This window comes from Scatophagus argus, chromosome 22 (assembly GCF_020382885.2).
Source record: "Scatophagus argus isolate fScaArg1 chromosome 22, fScaArg1.pri, whole genome shotgun sequence".
Classification (NCBI taxonomy): Eukaryota; Metazoa; Chordata; class Actinopteri; family Scatophagidae; genus Scatophagus; species Scatophagus argus.
The window spans coordinates 7,200,103-7,222,547 of NC_058514.1; the positions used below are offsets into that span (position 1 = coordinate 7,200,103).

Genomic DNA, 22,445 nt, shown 5'->3' on the forward strand with positions numbered 1-22,445 from the left:
AAGAAAACGGAAAAATGCTCTTTTCCACACAACATTTATCAACATTTGGCCCAAGGAGAAAGAGCAGGGTGTCTGCTTGTGTCAGTGCATTCACCTCTTAACCACACTCACCACTTTTCAATCTCTTCCAGTCAGACAGAGAAGAGGCAAGAAGAATAACAAGCAAACACACAGAAAGAAAAAGGTGAGAGCTACTTGAAGGAAAGGAGACGAGAGAGAGAGAGGAATCTGTCAAATAATGATGTCAGGAAAGATGGCATGAGGAGAAATGGGTCAATTCCAACGCTGAATGGTTAATGGTTGTTGTCAGGAAGGGAAAGGTCAAACTCTCACTTTTGACTCAAGCTCTGCCAATTCTGATCGCACGTTTCATACACCAGTACAGCTCTCTCCAGCTGCAGTAATCGTTTTTTGCTTTCTCTATCTGTCCTCTGCCCTCGTCATCACAAGCATATGCTATTTATCTTTCATTAAATTCTTCCACTCACTTGTTTCACTCTGTCATGTCACTCATTGCCTTAACTCCTTCTATCCATGCTACACTCATCCAAATCTTCAGAATAAGAGACCCTTCAGATCCTCCCTTCTCCAAGGCAAAAAAACAAGAAACACTGAATATCAATTTGTCCAGGTCGAAAAGATGATGGAAATTGGAGGAAATCATTTCGCACCACTGTGTTCATTAGATGTATTTTCATATGAAAGATTAGCAGTGCAACTACACACACTTGTGTGACTCGATCAGTAAAAAGTTGACATTCTGTTCTCTGTTGCCTCTTTGCGAGTGTTTATAAGCATACTGATTCCTGTTAGCTACTCTATTGATATTGGTAGTGTTAAGATAAAAAATCTGACTGGATTTATGCTCAGCAGCAATTTAAACCTTGCAGTCTAATCAGGTAACAATAACTTAGATTGCAGAGCCACATTCATTGAAATACATGTCCAATTGCTTTCTTTTGAACTCATTACAATCCCAATTAACATTGCATGTCTGTGGCATTCCCTGTCTAATAAATGAACTGGTGCTGCTCTGCTAACTGGCTTTGCTGTCTACACAATAGATTATGGATGGATAGATATACGCGTGTGTGGGTGTGAGAGCTTTCACTTGAGATATTTATTGCTCTGGACCAGTCCCATATGTTTTGTGAGTTGATTGTGTCCTTGTTTTGCACGAGTGTGTGTGCCTGTCTGTGCTTGTGTGTGATGGGTTGGTTAGCCCCAGATGCAGATTATTGAAATGGGCTGAGCTGAGCCGTGGTCAGTGGAGCAGAGGATTAACTGCTTAGAGCTAATGATGAAATATGCTTTAGGACTGGCAGGCATCGCGTGTGTGTGCATGTGTGTGGACAGTGGTTTATGATTTAAGCCCCCTCCCCACCCTTGTTAGGCTACAAACACAATGTGCTTCATCACAGGTGCACACACTCCTACACGCTGCTATTATCACCCTGGCCAGTAGCCATTACAACCCCACCCACTAGTCCATTCATTTTGGCCAGTGGTCTTAACCACTGCTGTGTTCAGCCAGCATTCCCAGAATGTCAATGTTCCCATACTGTTAAGTATTCCTTAGCAGTCTTCCTAGTTGCCTTGGCACTGTGTGTGTGTGTGTGTGTGTATATGTGTGTGTTTCTGTGTTTCTGCTCCACACCAGCTAGGATAGCTGCACACGCTACTGCAAGCTCAGTTGTGAGTTACCATGGTAGCACAGGACAGAATGTATAGGAGATGCACACATATCTCAGCGTATTGTGAGATATACTTTGTGTTTAATTCCCGGGGAGTGCTGCACACATGTCATGCTGATGCAATATACTGAGTGCACATTAGGATGATCTGATCCGAGAACAGTGGGCTGGTATTCAGTGACAGTCGCCGTCCACCTCGCAGCTTTAAGGCTGATTGAACGTACTATATTAATGTGGTTGTGTTTTCGTCTCGCTGTATTAACGGTTGTCTCTTACCCGGCTTTGCTCTACTATCTGTTGTAGAGATAGAAAGGCATGTCAAGGAGAATCAGTCAATGGGAACCCCTGCGGCAGCCCTCGCCACCGCCCCTTTACCTTATGCTTCTTTTCATAGATTTTTTTTTTTTTTGCACCATTCTGCCAGGCCAATTGTTTCTACATACATTTCCTTCTGGTAATTGCTTTGTGTGCAGTGTTTGCCTAGGCCCCCTTCCAATTCTCCTCTAGATTTAGGGAATTGCTAAATAGTGTGTGTCTGTGTGTGTATGTCGCACTTGTATACGGGTCTTTGTGTACATATATTAGTCAATTCTGTGCAGAAAATCACGGAAGCTAATGAGAAGTGAAGTCCAGTAATGGCTTGGGAAGAAGATCAGAAGGTAGTGGTTGCCTCATGTGCTCTCAATCCCCACAATACTTGCCGTGCCTGCTGCCAACACAAAACCCCTTGTCCAGTAGCCAGGCGGTCTGACTGGGCAGCAAGCAGCCTATGTTGAATTCAGACACTCAGTTAAGAAACCTTAGAGTTTGCTTGTACATAGATACGAGGTAAAGCTAGAAGGAGGAATGGAAGGAGAGGGGAGATGAGCAATGGAAGATGTGGCGGAGATAAAGAAAAATGCAGGCAGACTGGGCATGACTTGGGGGTTGGAGGATGAAACCGATGTAGAGTTGAAAAAAGACAAGGATGAGATGAAGATAGAGATGCTTTGATGGATGGATGCATGATGGCGAAACAGAAAAGACAGATGGAGAGATGCACAGAGGGGTATTGCTGGGAGATTGAATGTGCAACACATGGCGAGGGTGAGAGATAGAATGTGGAGAGACGGATGGATGCAGAGATAAACTAAGGGGCGAAAAATCCAAGAGGAAAAAAAAATGTAACAGTGGAGGGGACATGGAAACAGAGAGTGAGGTAGAAGTAGAAAAGCAATTGGCCACCAGGGAGTGATAGTGCATGTCTTCCACGCCATTATAGACACACACACACCTCAACTTTTCCATTTGGACATTCAACGAGACACAGTGTTTAGTTGAAGAAAGACACGAGGGGAGGGGAGGGGAGGGCAGGAAAGCAATCTCTCATCTGATTTTAGACAGAGTATCACATGGTGCTCAGGTTAGCAAAGAACAACCACTGTGCACCCTGGCTTCCTGACTCAACAGATACACAAAGTGCCCTGATAAGATGGGTGACATTGCTTATGCATTCACAGTGTTGGGCTGTCAGCCTTCATGTGTGTGTACGTGGTCGTATCCAAAAATAGCTGTTCGGCTCACGTGTGTCATTCAGGTGTGTATTTATAGATGCCATTGCTGTAGCTCGGCCTCATCGCTCCCTTCCAGGGCACCTTTATAATTGATGAGCTGCTAGGGGCTGAGCATGGCAATAGTGCTCGAACACACAACCAACCTTGGTAACCAGCCGCCTTGCTGCATGTTGAGATCATGGTTGCACACCCATCTGCACACACTTGCACTAAGACAGAACCACTCGAATGCGGCTTGTGACAAAGGTGAGCCTCCAGCTATGAGTCATGGTCCATGTAGTGTTGAAGCCTAGATGCTGTTTATTTTGCTCTGACTTGCTGATTAGCTGCAACAGATTGTAGCGCGAAATTGAACTACTTCAGAATATCAACTTGATGCTGGGTGCTCGCTGCTGGGATATTTTTTAAATTTTATTGAACCTTCCTATGAAATTGAACTAGTATTCAGGCACAAGGCATGCAGGAATCAGCTATTTTATTTACACACATCTTTTTTGAAATGAGAAGCAGGAACAGAGTGGGTGAACGGCTTCAGAAAGGAGAGTGAAGCAGAGATGGACTGAAAGAGTGTAGAGGGCAAAATTGGCACGCAAGAATGAAAGCTACAAAAATGGAGAGAATTTTGAGAAAGGGTAAAGGGAGACAGTTTGATGGCAGGAGAGGGCGCGAGTGGTGAAATAGTTTGTTCATCTCACTCTTGTGAGTCTGCTCCTATTGAGAAGAGTACCAGTATGTGGCAGCCGATTGAGCTGTGAGTGATTTGAGTGGCTATTCTCTGCAGTGCGTACGTGGAGTTGAAAGGCTTGAGCCAGCAGAGAAGCTGGAGAGAGAAAATGACTAACTTCAGTGCGCTCTTTCCGTTTCCTGACAGTTTGAACTGTAGTTGACTCTGATGTGTTGCTGGCTCGGGGTTAAGACAAGGTTGGCTGCTGAGAAGGATAAGTCAAGGTCTGGGGACATAAACAAATCAAAGGGTTGACATGGAATATTGAGTCTCTGCTTTGATCTTCACAATAATTTCCACTTTTTTTTTTTATCTCTCTTCAGTGGATGGCCTGTCTAGTTTGTGAGCAGAGAATTCTTAGACCTCAGTGAAGAACTGTACTGTCATTTCAAATTATTTGCTTCTGTGTGGAGTGAAAGTCTGCAACAATCTTGCCATATTTTGACTACTTTATTTGGGCACAACATGAACACAACATGAAAACCTTTGAACTCTGATGTAGTCTAATACAGTCTTCCTTTTTTGTTTAGTTTATAATGATAAATTTTTGATGAGGCTGATCCAGTCACTTGCGGAGTAATTTTGGTTTTACACATTAAGGAGGCCTGTAATCCAAGCAAATGCCTACTGAGCGTTGCCAGACCAAAGTGGGCAAAGTGAAAAATGTGGGCTGGCTTTGTGAAGCTGTGAAATGCTTAATTTGCGGATTATTTAAAAATTCATGCAGCTTGTTCATCAGTGTCTCAGATAGTGGGGAATGCAGTCTCAGCTATGATATCAGCCCTTAAGAAAAGGAAAATGCAGGGATGGTGTTGTCATTACTATCACAACACCATCTACTAGCACCATCACAACACTACTATCTAATGGCAGGTGAATTACAAGCTGCAGAACCAAATACTCTCTTCTTTACTGATCCTTTTCCTTTCTTTAGAATTATTATAATGTCTTTATCTGTCTCCTCCTAGCTTCCTGGTCTCTCTCTCTCTCTCTCCTCACTAAGCTTTTCTTTTTCTATCATTCTTTCCTTCATTCCCCTTCTTTCTATTCTATGGCTATCCAGTGAGAAAAGCAGTGTGGCAGCCTGTTTGTGTGCTTACAAGCTGCTCAGTGAGGACGGCTTTGCCAGGCAGGCATGGCGCCTTGTATCATGAAGCAGTTCTGAATTAGTCAGCCTCTCTTTATGTTACCTATCTTCACTGACACTTGATAAAAAGTATCAGAAAAATAGTTCACAAATGATGCTGTTAACCATGGATTAACTGACAAGCGCATTCACACTAGATGAGACAAACACAGTCACTAGATAAACACTCACATGTGTGTTTTCAACATCCAGTGACATCTAAATGATGCTAAAATCAGTTATTTTGCTGATCTGTTTTCGTGTTCTTGTGCTTGTTAATCAATAGAAAGATGACTCGGTATTTCCTGTCATCTGATTGATTAGCAGGGAGGCTAATTATACATTTTGACTGGTCTTATTAGCCAACCAAACCTCATCTGGGCAGGGATAACCATCTTTTCATTTCAAAAATGATCCATCTTTATGATTCTGGAAAGCTGGAGTTAAGCCCAGAGGTAGCTGCCTAGAACAGAGTGCAGACAGGATGTGGTGATGTATGTCAAGTTGACAGTGTGTATTCATTTTCTAGAGAGAGCATGTGATCTGGCTGTGCAGTGCAAGGTCGATACGCCACTGCCAGTTGATGTTATGCAGATGAGTCCATCCAGCACAACTCATCAGGCTTCAGAAACTTGGATCAAACTTTCAAACATCATTCATCCTCATTTTTTCCTGCTTTGAAATGGACAAATCAAATACCAACCACCATGCAGCGGTTTGGTGTGTTTTGACACATCCACACCCCAGGCGGTGCTAATCTGGCTTTTCAATAAATGCTGCTGCCTCCAAAGAAGTGCTGTAAACTCTCTCTCTGTCTCCACACACACACACACACACACGCGCACACACACACACACATACTCACAAGCAGCCACAGATCTCTACAGAAAGACGGGTCAAGTGTGAAGACAAATGAATGTGCTATGACAAAACAGGAAGGCATCAACAGTGGAAAACATCTGAACTAAAATGTACAAATATCATAAATACTATTAGAAAAATCCTGACGCAAATGTGCACTTACATAGTTCTGGTCTGACAAAGGCATTTGACAACACAGCCATGCTTCAGTTGACATAAGATAATTGCTTAGTTACATCTTTCAAATGTTCATACTCAGACAACACATCTGAGCTTTTTCTCTCTACCTTACCCTGTCAAGCTCACCCTTAAGTCTTAGCTCTACTCACCCAGTTAATTAGCATCACTATTAACATTCTTCAGCCATATCAAGTCTATGTCAACCCAGCAAATGGGACTGTAATTATGTCCAAGCTTTCTCTCGCTGTTTCTTTCGTCTCCTGATGGATCGTTGAGTAGGTAACCACAGAGAAACACTCCAAACGTAGCTGTCTCCCACACACATTCACACACAATTACACATGTACACAGACTTGTACTCATGTCAAAGGTGGCTGAACAGTTAAGAATCACCCTCTGTGGATCTGCTGAGGGAAGACTCCATTGTCTTTTTTTTCTGTGCATTGCAGGAAGGACTTGAATTGGCATTAATTACTCTTGTGTATCAGACTGTGAAGGCATGGGCTTTTGATGAACAATTCCTAAAAGTGATTTATCGTTAATTAAACGTTATAGAAAAAAGTTTATAGCAGTTGCAGCCCAACAAAATTATAGTGTTTTAATTATCATTTCAATTTTGTTTCGTGTTTTGGCATTTGCCCGTGTGCAAGAACCAAATCATTGCACGACTATTCTTAATTTGTGCTCCAGTGAAAATCAATACAGTGCCTAGCAATTAATCACATGAACGTGTGTTCTCTGCAGCTTGGGGGAGGGGGGGCAAGCCTGCTGGGATCAGAGTTTCATTTCTCCTCAATGTCTCCTCGACCATAGTTATGGCATGGGAGGCATACAGTTCAGTTTCACAGTCATAGTTGGCCATAACTTAAGGTACATTATGATCAAGGTTACGATAATATTGATGCCCTTTTCTTTCCAGGGCATTTTTATCAGACACAACATAATGTTCTCTGTGTCGTGTATTTGTCTCCTTTTCATTCCACTCTACCCAAACTTTCATCACTTTGTATGTAATGGATTTTCTCAAAATCATTGACGAATGACTGGTTGAAGCAGATCCATTTTATCCCCATTTCGTGTCTGTGGTAGTGCACCCATATTTCTTCAGTAACTCCCATTCTTTGAATTCTTAGCAACTCATCCCTCTCTCTTATTCTTTACTTCTTTCTCTCTTTTATACCTCCATCCTTTTCTTTCCAGCTAACTTCCCCTCTACATGTCCCTGTGATTTATGGCTGAGTGTGTGCAGCTATAGAGGACACACCACTGCAGGTGAGCCCTCTGCCTCCCCTCTCTCTCTCACTGCTTCCCTTCCTGCACGCCTGTAGCCAATCATTGCACACCACAGGTCTCTTGGGGCAGCTTGTGCCCCCACACACCTTTTTCTCTCCTCCACCTCTCCCTTCTCTCTTTCTCTGTCTCTCTCCTTTTCTTTCCCTCTCTGCAGAGAACAGTTTGCCTCACAACTGGGTCATTCTCTCTGTCTCCTCCCTGCAGTAAATGCTAGCAGCCAGGCGATGATAGGCTAGGCTGCACTCTAGCTAGGCTCAACTGCCAGGGAGACTTCTGAGACTGCAGAAGATGGTGTGTGCTGTTGAGGGAGTTGCTTTTGTTTGCATGTACGTGGGTGTATTCAGACCTGCTGTGATTGCAGGTAGATTGACATGGTGAATGTGTGTGAATGGGAAGCGTGTATATGAATGAGATGTTTACTTATGTTTCTGTGTGCATGTTATGTTCAATTTTTTTGTTTGGTCGCTTCTATTAGGTGCCACATGCATTAAGTCTCTCAGTTGAATCTCACAGCACCTGTTTGTTTGTTTGTTTGTTTTGGTTTATTTGCACATTCTTATACTGCTCAGCTTGTCCTCCTACTCATCTCACAGACACACATGCTCACACACACCCTCTTATGTAGCTGCAGTGGTGTCAGTGAGTTGCGATTTAGATTACTCCTACTCGCCCATTAAGCAGATGCCAGCGTAAACATCTTTAAAAGGGTCCCTGGGTCTGTCTGCCTGACATCAAGACTTTGAAGTGTGCCTCAGGTACTGTAGCTGCTTCACAGACACAATGACTGCAGAGATGGAGAGTAGGAGACATTGAGAGAGTGTAAATAAATGAGATGGAAGGAGGGAGAGAGATGGAGAGGAATGCAGAGTCAAGTAAAAGGAAAAATAACATCTGTAATCTCGCACACCTATCCTCAGTCTTCTCTTCCCTTTTATGCTCGGCCTTTCTTTTCCCATTCTCAACACAGTCCTTAATAAGTGGATTTTTATCTCGGCTACACCAGTCCTCCCAGTGGATTATGGGATTTTTTTTCCCCCCCTGGCTGCACGCACAGAATGGTAATTGCCAATCTGCAGTTACAGACACTCTTTATTTTTAAGAAATAAGGTAGAATTGGTGAAAAACTGTTGATTGTACGTTGGTATGGTCTATTGTATTACCCTAGCAGCTGTGCCACCCTCACACCTCTGTAATCACTGTGTAGCTCAGAGTTCACATGGGGTCCTCGTCACTGTCTAGACTGAGACACATTATCAGTGGCCTGTGTCAGCTGAGGGTTCTCTTCCCCTCTTTTCTCTCCTCTTTCTCTCTAAATCTCACCTTCAGACAGGATGGGATGAAAGGTGTAGCACCCAAGTTCAGTCATGCATGTTAGTTTCACAAACTGATCCTTAACATGCACATGTAGTTACTGATAGACATATGCAGTTTCTGCCCTAACAATGCACACATAATATCTGTGCACCAGACATCTATAACGTGCAGAAAAGCGGGAACAATGACCTTTTTAATCTTTCAGTACATGCAACTAAAAAAAAAATTAGCTAGTTGTGCTTTGATTGGTGTAAGCATCTCAGAGAATGTTATGTTCATTGACAAACAGGTCTATCCTGGATATGGTTAACTGCATATCTCTTTTTCTATGTTATGAGCCTTATGTGGCTTTTTTTGTCCACAAGTAAGATGCTGGGTGGTGTTGCCTTCCCTACACAGACACTCACTCAGCCCCATCCATCGGCGTATCCATCACAACTCCTGCCAATTATAAGCCAGGGAGTGGGCAAGTGCAACACTTCATTAATTGTTTTTCAGGAAAGCAAAACCTCTTGAGTGCGGAATCACCAGCACAAACACACTCAAAACACATTGTGACTCCTTTTGAGCAGTTTCACGTGAGACTGACTACACACTCTTCATCTCTCTCCTTCACTCAGTCTATCTCTCAGCAAGTGCCAGCTCTTTCCTGCTTGATATTCATCCCTGCTGTGAGACTGGACTCTCAGTTTGTCTAACATGGATAACAAAACAGACAGTACAATGTGGTACAGGGTGTCTCTGTGTGTGTATTTTTCATCTGTTTGTGGGATTTGTAGTTTTTATAAACATTTATCATCATAATAGAAAATACAATAAGGGTAGAAGCACCCAGCATGATGTGAGGGAAGTTGTCAGATAAGTTTAGGTGGGGACTCTATTTGTGTCAGCTTCCCATTTCCTCCTTCTAATGTAACTCAAAACAAATCGGAAATGATTCAGTGGGAGAACTTGTGAGAGGAAAATTATCCTTTTTGGAAGCAAAGGGATTTAAGGCATTGAGGATATCATCTCGTATTTGTTTCTCTCCTTTTTGTTGAAATGTTGTTTGCCAGCATGACATGAGCCAGCACAGCCTCGGTCCAGTCACTCCTCACTGCTGTAATAGTCAAAGATGGATTTAGGTTACTCGTCACAGTAGCACTGCAGATCCACAACACGCGCGTGTGTGTGTCTGCATGTGTTTTGGTGTGTCTTCATGTCGGTAGCACCTGCCTGAATCCTCCCAAAAGTCAACATCATGGATATTTTTTATCCCTTTCTCCCCGTCCTTGATTGCTGACACTTGAGTACCATGGGAAATTTGACTTCCAACAACACGCTGATGTGCACACCCCCCAATCCCAATTCCTTTTTTTCTCTGTCTGCATTCATTGTTGACTAAAACTCAGCACGGCATCTCGTCTACTACACTCCTCCCTGGAGAAGGAGGCCTACTTTTTGCTCCCCATATGTAATCAACTTTTCCCTTTCATTAAAGCTAAGCCCTGAGCACACAGAGGAAGGGGCAAAAAGCTTAGTCACTTAATGTGCTGAATATCAATCAAAGAAAGGGTTTGGGTTGAGAGAGAAGGTGAGAAGAGCACATAGGCAGAAGAGCACAGCATGAAGGCTCTAGAAAATATGCATAAATATGTAATCCAAAAAAAACAAAAAGCATGGAAAATAAGGAGAAGATTAAGATGCAGAGACAACAATTCCTTAGTCTCATTTTAGCTTTCCTCACATCTTTTTGTCTTCATCTTTTAGTAAATCTCTCTGTCTGTGTCTGTGTTTGGCTAACAAGCCACAAGCTTTGCCAGGCAGACACGTGGCTGTGGCCGTTCCATCTGGTTTGGCTCTCCAGATCTCTCCTCGTTAGGCCATTACTGCCGTTTAGTCTCAGCTGCCCGCTCCTACAACTGGCAAACCAACCAAACCACTGTCCTCCTCTCCTTCTGCCGCCACCATCATTGCTTGGACCTCATCCGCAGTAGCAGCTTAACTGTCAGCTCCAAGTCCTGTCCAATAAGCTTTGTAGCCACGTAAAGCTGTCACTCTCAGAAAAATAAAAAAAAACAAACTCTGTATGGATTTTCTGTAAAAACCTATGACACAAATATCTCACTTTTTAGGATGAGGTTTTTTTAAAATTTGAATTAAATCAATGAATCAAATGTACATTTAAAGCAACAACTCCCCCAGCATGCATCATTCTTGCAACATGTTACATCATCAGCACATTTTAAATGTACATTTAAAGGTGGATGCTCTATTTATTCTCACTACCACCTTGTGTTGTGATACAATGCCCTACAGTTTAGGCTCTGATTCCCTAGCTGCTTAGCACACTACAGATGTAACTGTATGTGTTAGGACGTGTTGGCAGGCACCCTGTTTCCCACAGCGTGGGCTACAGACTTGGCCGACGAAGACACACCAAGGGAGACACGTTCTGAAATAGAAACATCAGTCCTGCTCACTTCTATCCAGACGGATGAAGAAATAGGAAAGCAGGGAGGTTGCAGTGGATGCCAGAGCACATGAAGGAGCTGTTGCCCCCTTGTTTTGCCCCTTGAAGCTTTCCTCACGTGATTGGCTCATCTGTGGTGGTGGGCTTATATTGCACAATGCTTCCACCTTCTTCACTCCCTGTGTTGAAATAACCACTCAGTTTAGAGTTTTGATTCTGCACTCCAACCTCCAAACTACCCCAGTCTGATTTGCACACAGGGCCAACATGTCTGCCAGTAGTTGAATAATGAGTGTGTGATGCCAATTTGGCGTTTTTGTCGGTGGCGGCATGGTGGGTGGGGGTGGTGCATGTTGGATGATATGCAAAATGAGCAAAACGAGCAAATGAGGAGGAGGAATAGAGGGTGCTTTCTCATCTCCTAGGAAAATGTTATTTAGGCTTCATTTGTCCCAGAAGAATGCCAGCAAAAAGTGCTATAGCCCTCCAGAGCTCTGACTCATAAAAAAAATCAGTGTTTCTTTTTGCTTATGAATATCTTAAATGATACTGAAGATACGTTCTGCACCTTTACTTCTTTATCTTCCCTTCCCTGGTAGTAGACTCCAATGCTCTTCTCTGGTATTTTCCCATAATTGATTATTATTTTTAGGCGTCTCTCAATATGCCAAAAAGGCGGTTCTCTAAAACTAGAAGTCTGAAACAAAAATGGTGTTTCATGGAAAATCACACCTAAGGTGTGAAGTTACATATTTAAATGTTCCCAATAATGCATTTGTCACCTCTCTGTTTTTTAAGTAGATGGATGTGAGAATGATTTCGTCAGTAGGCTGTAAACCTTGAGAACATTCGCCAACACTCTAGTAGATTGTTGCTCAAACCAGACTGAACTGAGCTGCTAATGCTTTTGCTGCATCACCATGGAAAATAACTGTGGGAACAGCTACTTGGTGTTCTATAGCCCTGTATATTATGTGCTTGGTCTACAGTTCTCTGTGGAGACTCCAACCTTGTTCTCTAGTGCAGCACTTTGTCCCTAGTCAGAAATAAGGTATTTACAGAAGTATAACACTTCCTGTTTAAGCAAATCATCACTCACACTATTTCCACACAAACACACGCGCATGTTCACATATCCACACTCGGCGCACTTAGCTTCCTCATGTTAAATGGCCACTAATTCTCTGTATCAGGGGATTATACATAATTGATTTATGGATGAGGAGTGAAATTACTCATCAGTTGAAAGCAAAAGAGCCGTTTTGTCTTCTGGCTGGAGCGTGCCAAACTGTCCTCTGAGTTAATAGGGGAGATGTGCTCTAGGCCATCTATACAGCCTTTGTTCATGCAGTGCAATTTAGTAAATACTGACCAAAATTGGTGCTGATTCTATAAAATGGAAATCTGAAAAGAATGGCATTTATTACCATCATCCAAGACATTAGACAGTGAAGCCTGCTAGACGTCTCAAAGGGACAAGAAGCATTGATCTTTTTCCTGCTGTTGTCAAGCAGGCCCATGGTTCAGTAGACAGAATATATACTCTATAAACTCTTTTCACTGACCCTCAGCTCAGTGTAGTTGTAGTGCAGAAAAATATTGATCTCAAGCTATAGAAATTGTGCCCACACTGCCTCTTCCTCACAGTCCACAATCATCTTTCTGTCTCATTTGGATATATCCCCTTGCAGCTGTATGAGTGTGTGTGTGTTTTTGTGTCAAGAGAAACCTGAGCCAGCACTGAACACTAACTCATCAAAGTTGGTTCATTGTGTTAGCATACACTAGGAAAACGATCTGTGTCTTCACCACAGTTGATATGGTAGATCAGTTTCAGTAGGGTTTGATGTTTTCCCTTGGCCCTCGGTTAATAAATGCCTGCTTTGCTGAAAGTGGAGGCATTTCTCCCCTCGAGTTTCCCGTACAGTGATACCATATCTAGACTGCTGCTGTTGCTAGGCTCTGTTGCTAGGTAACTATTTATCTACTATTATGGGATTCTGTGGGGCTCAATGGGGAAGTTAGCGTGGACAATTTGGCCTTCTGTTTTGTACACTGTGTGGTGTCATATTATGCATATTCAAGTTGCAAGTGTGAACAACAACAGCTGCAAGTCAGCTGCTGCTCACAGCATATTCACGCATAAATATACAGCACAATACCAGAAAACAAAAACAAAACATACACACGAGTATCATAAATCATTCAGATGCACACAGTATGCTCCCTTTCTCTCTAACACTCAGAAACAAAAGAAAGACGTATAGTTCGCTGTTGTCAGTCTGCAGTTATGGAGGCTGGTAACGAGAAAAGGCCAGACACTAATTGAGAGCTCAGATATTTATGGGAGTTTCTTCTATTGTATCTCTCGACCTGTCCTATCTACGCGCATACAGATACACACAAACACACAGACACACATACCCAAACGTCCTGTCTATCTCTTTACCCATCAATCAGCAGTCCCACTCTGCTCCTTGTTCTCAGACCCTTCAAAGTTGAGTCTCTGACCTTCCCTGCCTATCCATTAAAAGTATTGCTGTTCAGTATAATCTAACACACTCTACAGGACTATCAACACATCGATGCCATAAACACACATACGCCGTCATTATATCACCGAAGTGGGCACGCTCAATGTCAACTCCAGCAGTGTGGGCTCACCGTTGAACAGTGAAAAGAGTTGATTGATGTGGCAAATTTGCATGCCAATAGGACTGTGAATAGGCAGTGATGGAGCGAATAGTTAATTTCCTTGCAGGCCTAAGAAAATCTCCTCCTCTCCTCCTGTGGGGTAAGATTTTCTTCATGGCCTCCACATTTTCATATTATGAATTGGATTAATTGCATGATTTGAAGGATTTAATGGGCCTCTGTTGGTAAGAAGAACTGTGGTGATGTTTCCCATGTGATTAATCTCTTAATCAGGGTAATTACTTTTATCAAATGCTTTAATATACATTTTTGTTAACATATTTTTTGCACTGTTCAATTTACTAACAGTGATATTCCCCTTGATGTGTAGAACATAATGTTTTTCTTCAAACAGTGCTCCATGCAGCCTTGTACTGATTATAAACAAGCAAACAGATATTCATCAAGAGATTGGTTAGTAAGGTTAAATGTTTTCACAGGTTTAAACTAGCTGCACAAGTATAAGCTACTGTGAAAGTGATGTGCCATAAATCTTTCCTTGTCTTCTGAAAATTACTTACTGCATTTTATGTGGATGTGTGTGTCTGTCTGTGTGTGTGTGTGTGTTTAAACAAGTCTATGCTTGCTTGTGAATGTGCTGAATCAAACATGGTGCGGACAGCGCTTTTACCGAAAATGAACAACCATAAAGACAATGGAAGGGAGCTTGTGTGAGTGCGTGTGTGTGTGTGTATGCGGATCAGTGTGTATGTTGTTAGGGCCTCTGTCCAGGTGATGAATGTTCCGGAGGGGGGGGGGCTGAGTGGAGAAGAGTGTCTATAAAACACCACAGACATGGTTCCCCCTTTTCCGCCTTGCTCCATCCTTTCATCTTTACTCTTTCTCTTTTTTTTTTGCTAAAATCCTCTTGGTTTTCTCTGTCATCCGCTCCTGTTTTGTCTGTGTTTCTCCACGCCATCTATCTCTTTTCTCATACCAAACCTCATCTCTGTCTGCACTGCTTCAGGCCCAAACTCTGGTGGTAAACGAATGAGGGCAATATTATTTTACGGGACAGCGACTTCAAAGTTTCCCTCTCTTTAGAACAATTAACAAGGCAATGACCTGAGGGGACAGTGCATGACGAGACGAGTTGTGGAGAGAGAAATGGAGGAGGAGGGTAGAAATATTTGGCAAAATACAGACAAGAGGTGTATGTTTGAAAAGCGGTACTGAGCTAGTGATGCTTTGTAAAGTAGGGAATGATGGAACGCCATTAGAAGTTCAGCATGAAAAGAATGAACAAATGAAGGGATAGAGGGATTTATTAGCTAAAGTTAGATTTGATGCAGTGTGATGTGGTGATAAAGTTCATATACTGTCCAGGCATTCTAGGAAAATTAATCAGTGCTAATTTTCTACATGAACAGTGTTACGTGACTTGCACCTGGAGCTGGTTTCTAAGGCTTGGATAGGAATGAAAGCTCATGAGTCAAAGTCAAAAATAACCCCACATTCCCAATTTAACAATATATGGCAAAAATATTACCAATCCATTTCTTAGTGTTCTTTTATCTAAATCCAATCATATTTTTTCAAAATTAAACAAAATATGCTGTGCTTAGCAGTACAAGATTCATGAGTTAGCTCACTAGTAACAGCATGGTACAGCATAGATACATCATTGTCCCTCTGCTTCCACTAATGGGGGCTGCTGAATGGAGACTAACAGTCAAGTGTGACTTATTCTAAGTAATTCTCCATGTTTGTTATGACTTTTCAATATTCAGATCAGTTCCTCCTGATATTATGTCGCGCCTGTCTAGTCTGTTTCACTCGGAAATAAATACTAGACACTCTAAAAAGACAGTTTCATCTGAGCTTTCCTACTGACAGAAAAATGAAGACAGAATGATAAAACTGTAGTTATCCTGGACATTTCAGTGTTTTTTTTGTTGTAAGAAACATTAAGGGTATGATACAGTAAACTTTTCAAATTAAACTTGTGAAGAAAATCCTTTCAAGCCAGTGGATCCATCCACTTTGTGGCTCACCCACTCACTTGGATATATGATTTTGTTCTGCTGCACCTGTTGGCTTCAACCATTAAAGCTGTTTCTCTTTAGCCCTCAGATCTCAGCCAGCCGCCAGCTCCCCACACGTACACTACACAGACACTACTTAAATGCCCTCAGCACCACCCAGCTCCCTGCCTTTATATCATGGCGTCTTGCCCTTGTTTGTGCCAACTACCCCATACTGCGCCAACTAACAACCTCCCTGCAACCCTCCATACACACACAGACTAACGCACACACATGGACAACTGCATCCCCCCAAACCAGCTGAGATGAAAAGGCTGTGGATCACACAACTGCTAAACTTTGATCAATCTGGCAACAAGTGTAAATAGGATCATTAATAGAGATTTAGCAGGGGGGCTGCCGTCTGCGATTACACATACGCAAACATGCACATATGCTTTTTTTTTTTTTTTAATCAGCTGCTAGTATTTTAGAAGAGTCTTATTTCTCTGCATGCACACACACTTCATATTTCTGTTTCCAGAGACAAGATGCAACATGCAGACAGAATACCAACGGGGCCTTTAATTGGGGTGTAATCTGAAAAGTGTGATTTGCCTAGAGTGGATAGAGAGATCTGACAGCAAGAGTAGAGGGAGGAATGGGAGGAGAGGATTACTGTGAAGGAAAAGAGGGGTTGGAAGGAAAAAAATATTATGCGGATGAGCGTAGAAAAATAAGATCATGGTGACAGGGTAAGGGAAGAGAAACACAAAAAGACAAATAGAAAGAAAGTGGGATTCAGAGACAGGAATTGTGAGGGGAGGCAGACAGAACGAGACAAAGATGAGCGGAGAGGCTGTGAAACAGTGGGCTTCAGTATTATATCATGTGTCACTCATTCTGCTTCCATCCCTTGTCTTATTCTCTCATACACAGTCGCTCCTCAGATTACAGCCATTTGCCACATTAGATCTGGTTCTAAATGAGTCTCAATCCAATTCAAATCCACAAATCAGTGAGTCTTTCCTTCCCTAAACTCCTTGAATTTCTATTGCCAAAACCAGATTACATCGCTTTTATAACCCACAAAACCCGCTGCTGCTGTGGCTTTCCAGCTGCAAGCCTCTTATCTATCAAAATGGACTAATGAGTTTGAAGCTCACCACCACCAAGGCCAAGGTAGAGAGAGAGAGAGAAAAACTGTGGCCACATTGTATTGCACATGGTTGGTTCATGTCACCCAGGGAAGGAAAAAAAAAAAAATTTGGTCATGGAGATAAAATTGTAGGACCACTGTGATCTCCCAGCAGGGATGCATTAGGCTTGTAATTTTAAAAACAACTGGCTTTCTAACTCGACTTTGTTGCCCTAATGGGGTTTTTTGCCTCCATCCTTTTTGTGTAATTTCATTTGTGAGCCTTTGTTTGTCTTTTATTCTTTAGAATCAAAAATATAAAATAGAATTAAGTTAGTGGTATCGAATCAATCAATTCCCTCAACAATGGCCATATATCAAGACAGGAGACTTTAAAAGGCACTGAACTGGTGACTCCACTATCCCACTATAACATTATCTTTATTCATTGGCTGCAGCTTCCCCTCTGTGTTAAGATCAATTACGACGAGCATGTGTTTATCCAGCCAAGGTCATATAGTATCAGTCTATTGTTTAGCTTTTCAAAATGGTTCTGACCTCAACCCTCACCTTAACCTCCCTGAACTTTGACCCCTGACTCGTGACCCTGGTGTTGTCTATAATGCCATTGTTTGTCCAATGAGCAGGGAAGCGCAGCTGTTGCTGCTGGTTTTAATCGGGTACTAAGGATTTACAAGTCTGAACTTGAGTCCTTTGGATCTTTAGTATCTTCTTTTATTTTCATTTCCATTATTCATCTTCCCACCCCACCTTTTGGCTCCCTCCCTTCTTCAAAAATAAAATGAGCCTGGCAGTTGGCATTTTGCTTTTTGGACGGCAGGCTTTTCCCCCCGATGTTCAATTATTCATGCTGAAGTCCTCACTCCCCACAGTCGTGGAAGCTAGAACACACACACACACACACACACACACACACACACACACACACACACACACACACACACACAGACAGGGCTCTGTAAATGCATGTGCCATGTGTTGGCAGCGATATTTTTGGGGCTTTGTTTTGCGAAGGAGAACTGGCAGCTTCAGTATAGAGTGCAATACACAAGTGAGAGACTATTATTGGAGATGAAGGGAAAGGGTTTCTATTTCTCTGAGCAGTTTAGACGTAATTTTCTGTGAGACTTCAGACCTGCACTCACATTATCCCAATTCCCAGTTTCCTCGATTTGATGTTTTTAAACGCTCTTATTGCCCTCACATTTACATGCAATAAATAAATTGAGGCAGACTTTTATTTATTTGCTAATCTTCCATAATGCCCATCAAACAGTGCAGCTCTTCTGTTTCTTGTGCTTTTCAGGTTCCCTCATTTCTCATTCATCTATTTTTCCTCTGCACTCGATTTCGCATCCATGTTCAGCTCATTTTTCATTCATCTGTTTTCTCCTCTCCAACCCATTCATCTCCATCTCCCTCTCCCTCTGTGTGCAGCTTCACATCCCTCCCTTACCAATCCACTCTCGCACATGTTGTTATTCTCTTGCAGTGCTGTGACAGTGTCTCTGCCTGGGTTAGGTAACAGTGTGCAGTGTGTCCCTCTGAGCTGTGGTGAATTATTCAGTCAACAGGACATGAGGCTACTCTCTTATGTCAGCTAGAATTACAAGTTACAAAATACCGTATGTTCAAAAGAGAAAGTGAGGCATCAGCTAAGCAGCGTGTGTTGATAAGAAACCAGAGTCATGTGCGCTTTCTTAAACCTAAAGGAAAAAATGTAGCATATGCTGTAACTGTGCTATCTTGATATATTACATTTTGTGCCTTCCATATTATGATCATAATGCGCTCTTCTGTGACAACTCAGTAACTCCTAATTTTTTAAAATTTGTTGTTTTGTGTCAGCGTGGTACTTAATTAAAAAGACTGCCAAATGTTGGGTTAGCACATGTGCCTTTTTTTTTTTAGCGGAAGGGTGCAAAATAATCAGTCAGGGCTGTTTTGGAAGTGAAAGATGGCGGGATGAAAACCACGTGTAGGTAGAGGAGATGAGTCAGTGGGACTGAAGAAAGGCAGGAGGAAGAGACCGGAGGGGGAGAATAAGATCAAGGTGTGTTACAAGGGACTGGATTTTTAAAACTGCCAGAAAAGGTTGAATGAATTAAGTGGTAGGAATGATAAGAAAGCAGGAAATGGGGGACGTGTGAGTGAGAGAGATTGGCGTAGACAGAGGACTCCTGATGTGAGTCATCTAGCCAGTGAGGGGTGGGTCACCATGGACACAGCCACTGACCCTGCACTGATGCCCGATCTATTGATCCCATTAAAGCTACACCTCTGTGTTTCTGGTCCTCTCTTTCTCTGTGGTTTGCTTTCCTGTCTGACTGTATTAATCTTAATGAGATCAACAACTCTGCAGCTCTCTGTGTCTCTCTCTTCTGTGACGTCTGTCTGTATGCATCAGTGTCTGTCTGGCTGCCTTATGCCCTGCACTCATCCTTTTCTATTTTAACATCTGTTTTGCTCTTTTAAGGATTGGGTGCCTGTGTTTTATAGTTTAAGTGCCACAAATAAAAAGCACTATGCAAATCATGATTAAGTACATGGTGAGGTGCCATGAGATAGCATAATGATACAAGTGTATTAGGCCAAACACAACTCTTCCCTCTTGATATCTGTTTTGCCACAAATATTTTGTACATATTTTTCTTATTGCCAGGGTTTTCAGTCTTTCCCTTATTTTATGTGTCCTTCCTCTATTTCAACCACACACTAAGTTTCTTATATTTCTATTTTGCTACTTGGGCTCTTTGCAGGGAAGAGCGGCTGATCGAGTAAAGGTTGTTGACAAATGAGTGCAGGTTTCGATGGATATACTGTCCGATTACTCACCAATGAGATCATTCTCAATTAGACCCCTGTGTGGAAATATAAAAGGTTATCAGCCACGTGGCGAGGTGTATACACACACACACACACAAGCATCCTCATTTAAAGCCATTAAAGTTATTTCTGTGGGAAATGTCCTCAGCGGCACAGCTTTACTATTCTACACCAAGACTTGATTAGAGGTTGATTTAATGCTCTCCAAACAATGAGCTCCTGTTTATTTCCAATTAGTATGATGGATGCAGACTATAACAAACACACTGCCTTCCTCTTCTTCCTCTTTCCTGTCTCTCCTACCTTGTGTCTTTCTTTCTTTTTTTTTCTTTCTTTCTTTCATTCGTTTAAACACACTTTTCTTGGGTGGCACTGGCTTAGCAACCAGCAGTGTTGCCATGGAGGAGCATTTTAACAACTGTGGTTGTAGCTGCACCATATTATGTATTAATTGGATGTTCAGTGTCCTTAACCTCTTTGAGGTTTAAGCTTGGCTCTCCTTTTGGTTACCTGGAGAGATTTATTTTGAACTTCCAGTTTCTTAGGTCACCAAAATGATTCACAAGGATTTGATTTGTATTCTTCCCATAGATTTCTTGACAATTTCACACACATTTTAGAGTCGTTTATTATATCTATTCTTTCTACATGTACTGCAGCTCTTTCCCTTAATATTTCTGTGACTAGAAGAGCCTGTATTTACTATACATGAATTGTATTTGATAGTGAGTTCATTTTCAAGCAAAATGAAATGATCCTTTTATTCTGATCTAAGCATATCTCCAGCTAACAGACATAAGCCCACACACTGCGCACACAACACGCACAGACTGTTTGGACACTGTAGATTCCGCTATATCCATGCATATAAACAGACCAACTGACTTAAACAGCTTAGCCCATGCAGAAGTTTCCCTCCAATATTTATAGAGCTGAATTATGTCAACTCTGTGATCTGTACCAAATATCGAGTCTGGCATTGCACCCAGGAAGCCCCAAGTTATCAGTCTGCCACACATTCACCTTGACACATCCCATCATTTAAAATCAGAAGCACTCAAGGCGCTATTTGCAGGAAAAGAAGGGTGGCAATTTTGTGCATTTCTGATCTGAAACTTGAACAAGCCCCCTTTCCTCTCCATGCTGGCTTTCAATAAATTCAGATGATTTCCCGTGTCATTAAATGCTGAATTTGACTTGCAAATTGCCTCCTTCTGCTTTCTATGGTGACGAGATGAATGCACAGTAGACACACAAGTTCATATATCCAGACATACAGAGGCAGACAGACAGCACTTGGTGTAGCTCATGTTTAATTTATTGGTTTGTCTGTGTCTGTGTTTTCTTCAATAAACTTTTCCTTTCATAACTCAATATCCTGTGGCCCTATAGGGGGCACTACATATTGGTGGCCTCTTTTGTCCTCTGCCAGCATGACCAAGGTAAACATCCTCTTGGATTATCTCTTTCATTCTTTATCTCACTCTCTTCCTCCTTTCACCCCCCCCTTTCTTCACCCTCTCTCCCGCCTTCTCATCCTCTTTCACACTCACTCCATCTTGATTCTGTCTCTTTTTTCCATCTCAGAGATGAAAGCCTCCCCACAGCTCCTTTCACTCCTCCTGAAGCGGCCCAAATGAGGTAGCTTATCTGATGAATTCTCCCCCTTCCCTCTTCAGACAGACAGATACACACACTTATAAGCACACACACACACACACACACACCCATATGCAGATACATACGTCTTGCTAGCTTACACTCTCACAGCACCCATCCTGCAAATGTACACACACTCTTCGACTTCCAAAGCTCACTTGTGCGCCGTGTAAACATATGCATAGGCGGATAATAAGTAAAACACCCACACAGACACACATACGGTGTGCCCGGAGGCATGGCAGGCCTGGTGGGAGATCCGGGGGCCTGGCATTGTAGCATGAGGTGCCTGGCGTCAGGTCCCCAGGGCTACTGGGCTGACTGTGATGTTAGGTTATTGGGCTCCGCACAGCAATGCCTTTTGGTCTGCTCTGTAGGGGGGCATGAGAGAGTGCATGCGTATGACTGCTTTTATTAAACAGTAATCTCAACAGCTGCTGTTCAAACCGATTATCTTCCCTTCCCCCAACTCTCTTCCTCTGTTCTTTCTCTTCCTTCCTTCTTTTTATGCGTCTGTCTGTTTTCCCTGTTGGAACAGAACACGAGCCAACTACATCCACCAGAGACCCGTTTCTACCGACTTGTATATCCATCTCCAGTCTCCTGAACTTTAATTTTATATACAACTTATTTAGATTCGCCAAGTTGTTTAGTGGGAAATGTAACGCTGCCTAGATAATGCTTTTAACCAGCACAATGAGGAAATCAATGTATCTGCAAGCTGCCAGTGTAAAATCGTTGTACTGAAGGTATGTACCCGGTAACCTAAGTAGGATAAACAGTTTTTATGGTTGTGTTTAGACAACTCAAAGAAACTTTAGCTTTTCCCCAACGTTAACAAAATGTTTTAATTGCCTAAATCAAACAACATGTGGGATGCAAATTTTGGGTTCTGGTGTCAAAATCCTGTTTTTTTTTTCCACTTTGACATCCTCCTTGCGTGTTC

At 42.3% G+C, this 22,445-nt stretch overlaps 1 protein-coding gene across 4 annotated transcripts in view; it reads left to right on the top strand.

Moving 5' to 3' along the window:
- plxna4 (plexin A4) overlaps positions 1-22,445 on the top strand; it is a 219,770-nt gene that overhangs the window by 43,649 nt on the left and 153,676 nt on the right. Inside the window, exon 4 of one of the 4 annotated variants that reach the window (XM_046379468.1) lies at positions 5,627-5,874. The exons of the other annotated variants lie outside the window; for them this stretch is intronic. Within the exon in view, the coding sequence (XP_046235424.1) occupies positions 5,627-5,695 (69 nt within the window). The 3' untranslated portion in view covers positions 5,696-5,874. Of the gene's footprint in view, positions 1-5,626; positions 5,875-22,445 lie in introns of those variants that run through there. 4 annotated transcript variants of the gene reach the window in all.